The 13,897-nt window shown below is 44.7% G+C and overlaps 1 protein-coding gene across 7 annotated transcripts in view; it reads right to left on the bottom strand.

Annotated features, from left to right (window-relative positions):
- Positions 1 to 13,897, bottom strand: part of LOC129824094 (microtubule-associated protein 4-like) — a 54,091-nt gene that overhangs the window by 14,601 nt on the left and 25,593 nt on the right. Inside the window, exon 1 of one of the 7 annotated variants that reach the window (XM_055883420.1) lies at positions 4,493 to 5,804. The exons of the other annotated variants lie outside the window; for them this stretch is intronic. Within the exon in view, the coding sequence (XP_055739395.1) occupies positions 4,493 to 5,546 (1,054 nt within the window). The 5' untranslated portion in view covers positions 5,547 to 5,804. Of the gene's footprint in view, positions 1 to 4,492; positions 5,805 to 13,897 lie in introns of those variants that run through there. 7 annotated transcript variants of the gene reach the window in all.

The following is a 13,897-nucleotide window of genomic DNA, read 5'->3' as shown; positions in this document are numbered from 1 at the left end:
TAAACTGTCTCTAACCAGAAAAGAAAGAGGAGTGGGAGGCCCTGGTGCACAACTGAGCAAGAGGACAAGTACATGAGAGTGTTTAGTTTGAGAAACAGACGCCTCACAAGTCCTCAACTGGCAGCTTCATAAATAGTACCCGCAAAACACCCGTCTCAACGTCAACAGTGACGAGGCAACTCCGGGATGCTGGCCTTCAAGGCAGAGTTCCTCTGTCCAGTGTCTGTGTTCTTTTGCCAATATTTTTATTGGCCAGTCTGAGATATGGCTTTTTCTTTGCAACTCCGCCTAGAAGGGCTCTGTGCAGGGCTCCTTTGCAGGCCAGTCAAGTTCTTCCACACCGATCTTGACAAACAATTTCTGTATGGGCCTTGCTTTGTGCATGGGGGCACTGTCATGCTGAAACAGTAAAGGGCCTTTTCCCAAACTATTGCCACACAATTGAAAGCACAGAATCGATTAGAATGTGCACAGAATCGTCTAGAATGTCATTGTATGCTGTAGCATTAAGATTTCCCTTCACTGGAACTAAGTGGCCTAGCCCGAACCATGAAAAACCGGCCAAGACCATTATTCCTCTTCCTTCAGCACTCGGCAGTCCCGTTCTGTGAGCCAACTGACTTATTGGGAAGGTGGCATCCTAAGATGGTGCCATGTTGAAAGTGACTGATCTCTTCAGTAAGGCCATTCTACTGACAATGTTTGTATATGGAGATTGCATGACTGTGTGCTCAATTTTATACACCTGTCAGCAATGGGTGTGGCTGAAATAGCCGAATCCACAAATTCTAAGAGGTGTCCACATACTTCTGCATATATATATACATATATTTTTTACTACAAACTTCAGGGGACCAAAAGAGATCTCTGCCTGTTGCTGACCTGTGCTATAGACTAATATAGAGCTTTTCTGTATGCCTGGCCAGTGGTGTAAACATAGACTATAGACTAATATAGAGCTGTTCTGTATGCCTGGCCAGTGGTGTAAACATAGACTATAGACACTATAGACTAATATAGAGCTGTTCTGTATGCCTGGCCAGTGGTGTAAACATAGACTATAGACTAATATAGAGCTGTTATGTATACCTGGCCAGTGGTGTAAACATAGACTATAGACTCTAATATAGAGCTGTTCTATATGCCTGGCCAGTGGTGTAAACATACACTATAGACCCTAATATAGAGCTGTTCTATATGCCTGGCCAGTGGTGTAAACATAGACTATATAGAGCTGTTCTGTATGCCTGGCCAGTGGTGTAAACATAGACTATAGACACTATAGACTAATATAGAGCTGTTTTATATGCCTGGCCAGTGGTGTAAACATAGACTATAGACACTATAGACTAATATACAGCTGTTTTATATGCCTGGCCAGTGGTGTAAACACAGACTATAGACACTATAGACTAATATACAGCTGTTCTATATGCCTGGCCAGTGGTGTAAACATAGACTATAGACTAATATAGAGATATTCTGTATGCCTGGCCAGTGGTGTAAACATAGACTATAGACTAATATACAGCTGTTCTATATGCCTGGCCAGTGGTGTAAACATAGACTATAGACTAATATAGAGCTGTTCTATATGCCTGGCCAGTGGTGTAAACATACACTATAGACTAATATAGAGCTGTTCTATATGCCTGGCCAGTGGTGTAAACATAGACTATAGACTAATATAGAGATATTCTGTATGCCTGGCCAGTGGTGTAAACATACACTATAGACTAATATAGAGCTGTTCTATATGCCTGGCCAGTGGTGTAAACATAGACTATAGACACTATAGACTAATATACAGCTGTTCTATATGCCTGGCCAGTGGTGTAAACATAGACTATAGACTAATATAGAGATATTCTGTATGCCTGGCCAGTGGTGTAAACATACACTATAGACTAATATAGAGCTGTTCTATATGCCTGGCCAGTAGTGTAAACATAGACTATAGACACTATAGACTAATATACAGCTGTTCTATATGCCTGGCCAGTGGTGTAAACATAGACTATAGACTAATATAGAGCTGTTCTATATGCCTGGCCAGTGGTGTAAACATAGACTATAGACACTATAGACTAATATACAGCTGTTCTATATGCCTGGCCAGTGGTGTAAACATAGACTATAGACTAATATAGAGCTGTTCTATATGCCTGGCCAGTGGTGTAAACATAGACTATAGACACTATAGACTAATATAGAGCTGTTCTATATGCCTGGCCAGTAGTGTAAACATAGACTATAGACACTATAGACTAATATACAGCTGTTCTATATGCCTGGCCAGTGGTGTAAACATAGACTATAGACTAATATAGAGCTGTTCTATATGCCTGGCCAGTGGTGTAAACATAGACTATAGACACTATAGACTAATATACAGCTGTTCTATATGCCTGGCCAGTGGTGTAAACATAGACTATAGACACTATAGACTAATATACAGCTGTTCTATATGCCTGGCCAGTGGTGTAAACATACACTATAGACTAATATAGAGCTGTTCTATATGCCTGGCCAGTGGTGTAAACATACACTATAGACTAATATAGAGCTGTTCTATATGCCTGGCCAGTAGTGTAAACACATTGTCACATAGAGCATGACTAACACACAGGGACATGATGGTGCTCATGACATTTTACTGCAGGCGACCAGCATTACACACCAGACTCACGCACACATATACACTCATACACATGCATGCACACACCCACCCCCACACACATACAAACACATGCACACACACACACACTACTGTATATGAAGTGATGATGCATATAGCTCATTTGCTAGAATTAGTAAATGTGTGCATATTATACAGGATGTCTTTGAAATGACCTTGCATTATATAAAAACACACAGCCACATAAGCAGAGGGATTATTTTCCCATGACTTTCATCCATGAGGTAGAAATGACCCTTGTTACAGCAGGAGGATGCTGCCAGCTATTTCTGCTTGCTCCCTATTGTCGCTAGTTGAAGGATGCAGATGTATCATTGTCATGATGGTGTCTTTGTGAGATATATAGCGATAGGCTAGCTGAAGGTGAAAGAGAGCTCTAATACTATGTGTACAAAACATTAAGAACATCTTCCTAATATCGAGTTGCTTTTGCCCTCAGAACAGTCTCAAGTTGTCAGGTTATGGACTCTACAAGGTGTCGAAAGGTTTCCACAGGGATGCTGGCTCATGTTGACTTCAATGCTTCCCACAGTTGTGTCAAGTTGACTGGATGTTCTTTGGGTGGTGGACCATTCTTGATACACATGGGAAACTGTTGAGCGTGAAAAACTCAGCAGTGTTGCAGTTTCGGACACAAACTGGTGCGCCTAGCACCTACTAACATACCCCGCTCAAAGGCACTTCAATATTTTGTCTTGCCCATTCACCCTCTGAATGGCACACATACACAATCTCACTCTCAATTGTCTCAAGGCTTAAAAATCTCCTCCCCTTCATCTACACTGGTTGAAGTGGATTTAACAAGTGACATCAATAAGAGATCACAGCTTTCACCTGGATTCACCTGGTCAGTCAGTCTATGTCATGGAAAGAGCAGATGTTCCACCCCTAAAAAAAAAAAAAAAAAAAAAAAAAAAAGAGCAGATGTTCCTAATGTTTTGTACACTCAGTATATAGTGCAAGCAAAATGGCCTCAGGCTCCAGACTGCCTGCGTGTCTAGTGTTATTGAATCTAAGTGTATATATGAAAAACACAGAGTACTCATGCAATTTGAAAGCATTCCCAAGAGTCCCCAGTCCCCACATGGTGCCACCAGAAATGACTTCTTTCTGTTTAAATGGATACCCAGAATCAATTTCAAATCCATCACACACCCTTCCTTTAGTGCTAGCCACTTGTTGGAGTGCCACTTGATGTGATGTATCACTGAACAACAGTCATCTGAAGAGATGGGAGTTTTAGATGGTAAATTAACCTCAGCATTTCAATAGACATTCATTGACACACATACTATTAATTCTATATAAAACCCCAGACCTCCTCAACGATGGTATTCTGGTGCCTGTGACATTTGGATGTACACAACAATGGATGTACACATTTCCTTTCAATTATTCTTTCTGAATTGTAAACCCTCCTGCTCCCTTAAAAGCCTAAATTGTTTTAGAAGCACATCATCCTAGTACAAATATACCAAAAATCACAACTTCTAGTTGTTGTTTTTTTTTTTTTTACATCCATTCTTCTTTTGGCTACTTCCATTTTCTCTCTCAGCACTCCATCATAGTTAAAACAAACAGCCAGCCCAGACGAATACCACTGCCCACTGATCTATCTGGTCAGGCATCACAAATAAACTCCCAAATCTATGTACTTAAATCAGTGTACACCATTATATACATAACCAATGAGATATAGAGGAACCAGGTCTAAGGTGTATATGAGCAACATGTTATAACAGAGCTAGTCCAAACACCAAGAGGAATAGGCCTCAAATCATATCAGTCACCTACCCTCAATGGAGCTTTTGGTATTGATGCTGTTGAAGGTTTTTCCAGTGAGGGGAACCGGCAGTAGAATACTCTCACTCTGGCTCTGTGACATCCCATTACCAGTACCTTTCCTGGGGGGAGGGGAGTTGGGGGCCCTGACAGGGCTCAGTGGGGACAGAGGAGAGAGTGTGGGCGACACAGTCTTTCTCTCCTCCCCCACTGTCAGAGAGCGTTGCACAGCCGAGTGTGGAGACTTGGACCCCATAATGTTACTTCCAGGCGAGGGCAGGTCCACTAGTCCGCCAGGCTGCACTGGGTACTGGGAGAAGTCAAAGCTACCCGGCACAGACAGGTGGGAGCAGTCAGAAATGGCGCGCCTCACAGCTTTGTGTTGCTGCTCGGTCCCTCCTCCTCGAGGTAAAGTAGGCTCCGTGTCCTCATCACTGTCTTCAGAGAAGTTAGAGTAGTTGTCGTTGACAACACCAATGACACAGTAGTTGTCTGCAGGTGCAGGTGCAGAAGTCTGAACAGCAGGCTTAAGGCCTGTGTGGGGTGGCCCAGAGAAGGAGGGATTCCATACACAGTTGTCCACCTTTTGTGTGTTGGGGAACGGTGAGGCGTCAAGCTGCACAGCAGGTGACACCCGCAGGGCTCCAGCTCCATTGGCCCTGTGTTCTTGTCCCGGGGTAGAGAAGAGTTTCCCAGGGCAGGCTGGAAAGGGCGAAGAGGAGACGGAATTTGTGGGGCTCTCCCAAGCACTGCCCAGACCCAAAGGTGCCCCGAGTCCAACACCCATCCTCCCTGGCACCTTGAGGTCAGACGACTCCACCTTGAACCCTGATCCAGATGAAGGTCCATCAAAGAGGCTCGACAGCTTGTCCTCGTCGGTTAGTCTGGGTGCCCCTGGGCTGCCCCCGAAACATTGTGGTCCCATCTGGTCCTGCTGCCGGTCCCAGCCCTGAGGGGCCTGCTGAGGAGGCGCCATAGAGACAGAGGGCACCTTGCCCAGCTCAGTATACTCACAGCGCTGTCCACCTCCACCACTCTGCTGCTGCTGATTGGAGAGAGAAGACATCCTCACCTCTCTCTCTCTTCTCTCCGCTGCTTCTAGAATCTTCTAGATTCTTCGAGACAGCAAAATAAAGGAATCTTCCTTTGGCTGTAAGGAAGGTTGTTAATGTACTCTATCTGTGGTATTTGGTGTTTCTGTGAAGTACAGCCTATTTGTGTACTGGTGTAGTAATTGTGTGTTTCTCTCTGTGTCTGTGCTCTGAACTGATCAGATGAAGCTGTGAGGCTGAACTGAATGCTGTTCCCTCTCCTCTCTCTCTCTCTCCCTCTCTCTCCCTCTCTCTCTCCATTTCTCCCCCTCTCTGACATCACAGCCCTAACAGAGCTTTGGTCACATGACTCCATGGAACATATCCCCATTCGCTAGAGCAGATTCTCAACTCATGCCTTCGAGCAGTAAGCTAAGTCACAAATACACAAACACACACACACACCCAAACACACAAACGAACATCACTGACACACACACAAACTAATACACACACCCTCCCTTGGTGTCCTATAAACCACAGCTCTGACTCCTCATTGACAGGCAGCTTGGCATTACATTAGAAACACAGAAAAGAGAGAGAAAGAGAGCAGCTTTGGGGGATACAGGGCCAGTTTCCACTGCCATTCTACTTGAATGAATTTGTCTTCTCTATAACAGCATCCATTAGTGCTACACATCTCTTCCTGGTTCTGGTGGTATACATTTGCTTTCAATGCTGTTCTGTCATCTCCAATTCTTCACTTAGCTTCCATGCCCACTACTGTACCCACTGCCCCTCTCCTCCACCCTGCCTTCCTGCCCCCGTTAGGGGCCCTGGGTGTGCATCTCTGGCTCATGGCCCCGCCTGGACCATTTGACTCTTTTGTTTATTGTGTTTGTTGTTTGTGGACTTGGTTGTGGACACTGTGTTCCTTCTGTCTGCTGTTGCCACATGCTGTGGGCTACTCTGTTAGGACGGTATTGAACGACTGGCCTCGAAAAGAGTGTGCCGACCTTCTTCACACCAACACCCTGTCCAAACGTTCACTCTAACATCCCTGGTTCAGTCCTGTACTAGACCCCTCCCTCTTCGCAATTGTCCTGGATGGCAGGCAAAAATAATTCAATCTCTGATGACATCCCTCCCTTCCACCCCCCTGCCACCATCCCACCTCCAGCTGCATGAGGAAAAACAAATTCAATATAAATGATTGAAGGTGACTTAATCCCCCCCAAAACAGTCCACCATTTACTGTAGGAGGGGATAGTCAAAGAGGGAATGCATTGTTCAAGGAGTACAGTACAGTGGGGTTGATATGGGGAAAATGCTGAACATATTGGAATCACACAGGACATTGTCAACTTCTGAGATCATGTGCCGCTAGCATAAGCGATATTATATTTCAATAATATCACATTTGAATTCACACTGCAAAATCATGATGGCAATTGTTTGAGTTGATCACATAAGATACTAATGCACTGATGCAACACTCCTCAGATATGTATACAAATGCACTATACTGAAGCCTCACTGGTCAACATATTTCCCAAACAGCAGTGTTTTCTACAGCCCTACACACAATATTAGGGAAAAGTTGGACAAAACACTGCAACACGTCTGTCTATGACAACAGTCCGCCTCATTCCTAAATCAGAGCCCTTGTCTCTGTTCATTACATCACTCTAATGGTCCTGTTTCTCATGAATAAACATTGTTATGCAAGACCCATGTCCAACATATTCCTCTGTCTGTTTATGTTTACATCTCTTACAGAAAGATGACTCTAGCTTTAACTACACGTATAATCCACATTATTATTTATTTTATTTTATTTAACCTTTATTTAACTAGGCAAGTCTGAAACTCTTAAGGATCCGCCCCTTTCTTCAATTTTCGTCTAAAATGACATACCCAAATCTAACTGCCTGTAGCTCAGGACCTGAAGCAAGGATATGCATATTCTTGATACCATTTGAAAGGAAACACTTTGAAGTTTGTGGAAATGTGAAATTAATGTTGGAGAATATAACACATTAGATCTGGTAAAAGATAAAACAAAGACCAACATTTTTTTTTTTTGTAACATCATCTTTGAAATGCAAGATAAAGGCCATAATGTATTATCCCAGCCCACGCTCAATTTAAATTTTGGTCACTAGATGACAGCAGTGTATGTGCAAAGTTTTAGACTGATCCAATGAACCATTACATTTATGTTCAAAATGTTGTATCAAGACTGCCCAAATGTGCCTAATTGGTTTATTAATAACTTTTCAAGTTCATAACTGTGCACTCTCCTCAAACAATAGCATGGTATTATTTCACTGTAATAGCTACTATAAATTGGACAGTGCAGTTAGATTAGCAAGAATGTACGCTTTCTGCCAATATCAGATGTGTCTATGTCCTGGGAAATATTCTTGTTACTTACAACATCATGCTAATCACATTAGCGCACATTATCTCAACTGTCCAGAGGGTGGGACACCGAACAAATTCTTATTTAAAATGACGGCCTACCCCGGCCAAACCCTAAACCATTAAACATAATCTTATATAATCGTCATGAAAAATACAGAGATCTGTACAAACAAACATTGCACAAATCATTTCAGTTCAAGGCCAAGTATGATGGTAAATATCTAACTGCAGAGAACCAAACATTCTCTTTTTTGGAAATAGATCCCCTCTCCACTCCAATTATAATAGATCCCCTCTCCACTCCAATTATAATAGATCCCCCTCTCCACTCCAATTATAATAGATCCCCTCTCCACTCAATTATAATAGATCCCCTCTCCACTCCAATTATAACAGATCCCCTCTCCACTCCAATTATAATAGATCCCCTCTCCACTCCAATTATAATAGATCCCCTCTCCACTCCAATTATAATAGATCCCCTCTCCACTCCAATTATAATAGATCCCCTCTCCACTCCAATTATAATAGCCCCCGATGCCACTATGAAGCCATTTTCCATATGTTCCAGTGTACCAGTTCCAGTGTAATACGTCTGTATCCAGTGTGAGTGATGTGTCTGTATCCAGTGTGAGTGATATTGTTAGTGATATGTCTGTATCCAGTGTGAGTGATATTGTTAGTGATATGTCTGTATCCAGTGTGAGTGATATTGTTAGTGATATGTCTGTGTTCAGTGTGAGTGATATTGTTAGTGATATGTGTGTGTCCAGTGTGAGTGATATGTCTGTGTTCAGTGTGAGTGATATTGTTAGTGATATGTCTGTGTTCAGTGTGAGTGATAATGTTAGTGATAAGTCTGTGTCCAGTGTGAGTGATAATGTTAGTGATATGTCTGTATCCAGTGTGAGTGATATTGTTAGTGATATGTCTGTGTTCAGTGTGAGTGATGTTGTTAGTGATATGTCTGTGTCCAGTGTGAGTAATAATGTTAGTGATATGTCTGTGTCCAGTGTGAGTGATAATGTTAGTGATATGTCTGTGTCCAGTGTGAGTGATAGTGTTAGTGATATGTCTGTGTTTAGTGTGAGTGATATTGTTAGTGATATGTATGTGTCCAGTGTGAGTGATATTGTTAGTGATATGTCTGTGTCCAGTGTGAGTGATAATGTTAGTGATATGTCTGTGTTCAGTGTGAGTGATATTGTTAGTGATATGTATGTGTCCAGTGTGAGTGATATTGTTAGTGATATGTCTGTGTCCAGTGTGAGTGATAATGTTAGTGATATGTCTGTGTCCAGTGTGAGTGATATGTCTGTGTCCAGTGTGAGTGATAATGTTAGTGATATGTCTGTGTCCAGTGTGAGTGATATTGTTAGTGATATGTCTGTGTCCAGTGTGAGTGATAATGTTAGTGATATGTCTGTGTCCAGTGTGAGTGATATTGTTAGTGATATGTCTGTGTCCAGTGAATACCAGTATAACAACCAATTCTAATGAGCACAATCACTTCATACCATACCAGCCTTTGAGCAGAGAGGAAGTATGTCAGAGAATTCTATTTCTGGAATCCAACCTCCAGACTGTCACACCCCATTTTTTTCATCTCAGCAGTCCTGAGTTGTTCCATCTCCACGGAAACCGCCTCCCATATCCATGGCAACAAGCACCCAGTCAAATAGAGGCTGCTATGACGTGGAAGTAGGGAGAAAAGGCAAAGGAAGGATGGAGAGATGGAGAGGAGAAGGACTCCAAATGAACACAATAATAAAGAAGGGAAGAGGAGAAGTAGAGGTAGGGACATATAGAGAGAGGACTCCAAATGATGGAGAGAAAGGACAAAGGAAAAGACGGCGGGAGACTCATCTCACTACACTCATTCCTTCCCACGTCTTCCTTGGTAGCTTACAATCCATCTTGTGGAATGGCAACAAAATCGGGTTAGATGAAGTCAAATAAAGTGTCACATCGAATGAAGTATCAGAGTCATGAATTCACACATCTGATGGTCCAGTGGACTGATCCGGATACACTAATTAAACAAAATCCAATCATTCTGCCAAATGATGCCCCTAAACGAAAACAGGGTCAAAAAATGGATAGGCTTGAGACATGGAAAAAGACCACACTGGCTGAGTGGAGTTTAGTATTGGCTTTGTAGACATCATTTGCCTGGCTGAGAAATCAGAACACATAACCGTGAGGAAATGCAGTGAGCTGTCTTTCAATGAATTCCTGTAATAATCAATGAGCGTCACCAGAAATGTTATTATTGGAAGCTGCTTTTTCGAATCAAAATGATCCGAATTGTGAATATATTTGCAGTATGATATGTTTTGATCATAGTTATCAACCTTAGTTATTAGCTATCATAGTATAATTGATCTAGTTTCAACAACAAGAATGTTGCCCATATGGGCATAGTGACCTAGTCAAATGTCTGAACCTTTTTTAAGACCAAAAGCTCATACAAATGGTTAGCATTTGAGATGACTACTATTGTGTAACGGTGTTCCTCCTCCTCTTCAACCGAAGAGGAGTAGTGATTGAACCAAGGCGCAGCGTTGTGAAATGACATATTTTAATTAAACAAGACGGAAAAAAAACACGAAACGAAAACACTTGAATAATTACAAAATAACAAAACGAAAACGTAGACAGACCTGAACTATACGAACTTACATAAAACACAAAGAACGCACGAACAGGGAAAAATAGACTACACAAAAAGAACGATGAATAAACAAACCGAACAGTCCCGTATGGTGCGACAAACACTGACACAGGAGACAACCACCCACAACGAACACTGTGAAACAACCTACCTAAATATGACTCTCAATTAGAGGAACGCCAAACACCTGCCTCTAATTGAGAGCCATACCAGGCAACCCTTAAACCAACATAGAAACAGACAACATAGAATGCCCACCCAAACTCACGTCCTGACCAACTAACACATACAACAAACTAACAGAAATAGGTCAGGAACGTGACATAACCCCCCCCCCTAAGGTGCGAACTCCGGGCGCACCAGCACAAAGTATAGGGGAGGGTCTGGGTGGGCATCTGACCACGGCGGTGGCTCAGGCTCAGGACGAGGTCCCCACCCCACCATAGTCAATCCCAGCTTGCCTCTCCCCCTTAGAATGACCCCCCTCTCTCTCCACCCACCTAATATAAGGGGCAACACCAAGACAAGGTAGCTCAGGACAGCGAGGTAGGTCGAGATAGAGAGGTAGCTCAGGATAGAGAGGTAGCTCAGGATAGAGAGGTAGCTCAGGATAGAGAGGTAGCTCAGGACAGAGAGACAGCTCTGGACTGAGGGGCAACTCCGGACTGAAAGGCAGCTCCGGACAGAGAGACAGCTCTGGACTGAGGGGCAGTTCCGGATTACTGGCAGCTCCGGGCTGGCTGACGGCTCTGGACGCTCATGGCTGGCTGACGGCTCTGGACGCTCATGGCTGGCTGACGGCTCTGGACGCTCATGGCTGGCTGACGGCTCTGGACGCTCATGGCTGGCTGACGGCTCTGGACGCTCATGGCTGGCTGACGGCTCTGGACGCTCATGGCTGGCTGACGGCTCTGGACGCTCATGGCTGGCTGACGGCTCTGGACGCTCATGGCTGGCTGACGGATCTGGCTGCTCATGGCTGGCTGACGGCTCTGGACGCTCATTGCTGGCTGACGGCTCTGGCAGATCCTGTCTGGTTGGCGGCTCTGGCAGATCCTGTCTGGTTGACGGCTCTGGCAGATCCTGTCTGGTTGGCGGCTCTGGCAGATCCTGTCTGGTTGGCGGCTCTGGCAGATCCTGTCTGGTTGGCGGCTCTGGCAGATCCTGTCTGGTTGGCGGCTCTGGCAGATCCTGACTGACGAATGGCTCTAGCGGCTCCTGACTGACTAACGGCTCTGACGGCTCGGGACAGACGGGCGGCTCTGACGGCACTGGGCAGACGGATGGCTCAGATGGCGCTGGGGAGACGGATGGCTCAGATGGCGCTGGGGAGACGGATGGCTCAGATGGCGCTGGGGAGACGGATGGCTCAGATGGCGCTGGGGAGACGGATGGCTCAGATGGCGCTGGGCAGACGGATGGCTCTGGCCGGAATAGGCGCACTGTAGGCCTGGTGCGTGGTGCCGGAACTGGAGGCACCGGGCTAAGGACACGCACCTTCAGGCTAGTGCGGGGAGAAGGAACAGGGCATACTGGACCCTGGGGACGCACATTAGGCCTAGTGCGTGTTGCCGGAACTGGTGGTACCGGGCTGGGGACACGCATCTCAGGGCTAATGCGGGGAGCAGCAACAGGATGCACAGGACTCTGGAGACGCACAGGAGGCTTGGTGCGTAAGGCTGGGGCCATGTATGCCGGGCCGAGGAGACGCACTGGAGACCAGACGCGTTGAGCCGGCTTCATGACACCTGGCTCAATGCCCAATCTAGCCCTACCAGTGCGGGGAGGTAGAATAACCCGCACCGGGCTATGAACACGTACAGGAGACACCGTGCGCTCTACTGCGTAACACGGTGTTCGTCTCCCGCTCTCCACGGTTAGCCTGGGAAGTGGGCGCAGGTCTCCTACCTGCCCTTGGCCCACTACCTCTTAGCCACCCCCCAAGAAATGTTTGGGTAGTACTCACGGGCTTTTCGGGCTTCCGTGCTAGACGTGTCCCCTCATATCGCCGATTCCCTTCTCCGGTTTCCTCTGCTCTCCTCAGTGCCTCCAGCTGTTCCCATGGGAGGCGATCCCTTCCAGCCAGGATCTCCCCCCATGTGTAGCAACCTTTACCGTCCAAAACATCCTCCCATGTCCATTCCTCCTTGCGCTGTCCCTTCCTCCCGTTACACCGCTGCTTGGTTCTGGTTATTTGGTGGGTGGTTCTGTAACGGTGTTCCTCCTCCTCTTCAACCGAAGAGGAGGAGTAGTGATTGAACCAAGGCGCAGCGTTGTGAAATGACATATTTTAATTAAACAAGACGGGAAAAAAACACGAAACGAAAACACTTGAATAATTACAAAATAACAAAACGAAAACGTAGACAGACCTAAACTATACGAACTTACATAAAACACGAAGAACGCACGAACAGGGAAAAATAGACTACACAAAAAGAACGATGAATAAACAAACCGAACAGTCCCGTATGGTGCGACAAACACTGACACAGGAGACAACCACCCACAACGAACACTGTGAAACAACCTACCTAAATATGACTCTCAATTAGAGGAACGCCAAACACCTGCCTCTAATTGAGAGCCATACCAGGCAACCCTTAAACCAACATAGAAACAGACAACATAGAATGCCCACCCAAACTCACGTCCTGACCAACTAACACATACAACAAACTAACAGAAATAGGTCAGGAACGTGACACTATTGTTTTTCAAGTGTCCTCGTTTTGATCCTGCTATCATTCAATATGTTCAGCTTCAGGCCTATTGTACTGACAACATGAAATCTTATTCTCAATCCAAGATCCAAGCACTTGTTTCCACAAGAGGAAAGTGATTACATTGATATTCTCTGGTTTGAAGCTTAAAATCAATTAAACGTTTCATTCAGGTTATCATAATGACAACTTATCTAGTTTTCATTATACTGAAAAGTTTTTTCGTTGTCATATTAGTGTGCTCTTTTAGATAGCGAGTGGCTAAAAGTAGGTCTGTGGTTCCCAGTGAGGCTGCCTCAAGCAGAATCTTCACAGGTGTATTCTCGCTTTATCATTCTGTAATATTCATGTGGTATCTTGAGCCAGCTAGACCATATTCACATTCACAGTTACAGATAAAACTTTGATATAACCACCAGTCATTTATTGAACCACCAGATGATGGCCCCATTGGTCAATTAAAGGTGAATTATGCAGAAATCACTCTCCCATTTCCGGGTTACTAAAATGTCAGTTTTTGTGACAAAACAAGCAAGTATAGTGTGTGGAATTATTGTACCAT

This window comes from Salvelinus fontinalis, chromosome 26 (assembly GCF_029448725.1).
Source record: "Salvelinus fontinalis isolate EN_2023a chromosome 26, ASM2944872v1, whole genome shotgun sequence".
Classification (NCBI taxonomy): domain Eukaryota; kingdom Metazoa; phylum Chordata; class Actinopteri; order Salmoniformes; family Salmonidae; genus Salvelinus; species Salvelinus fontinalis.
The sequence above is the reverse complement of the archived record's forward strand: the minus strand, read 5'-3'. Positions and strand labels throughout refer to the sequence as shown.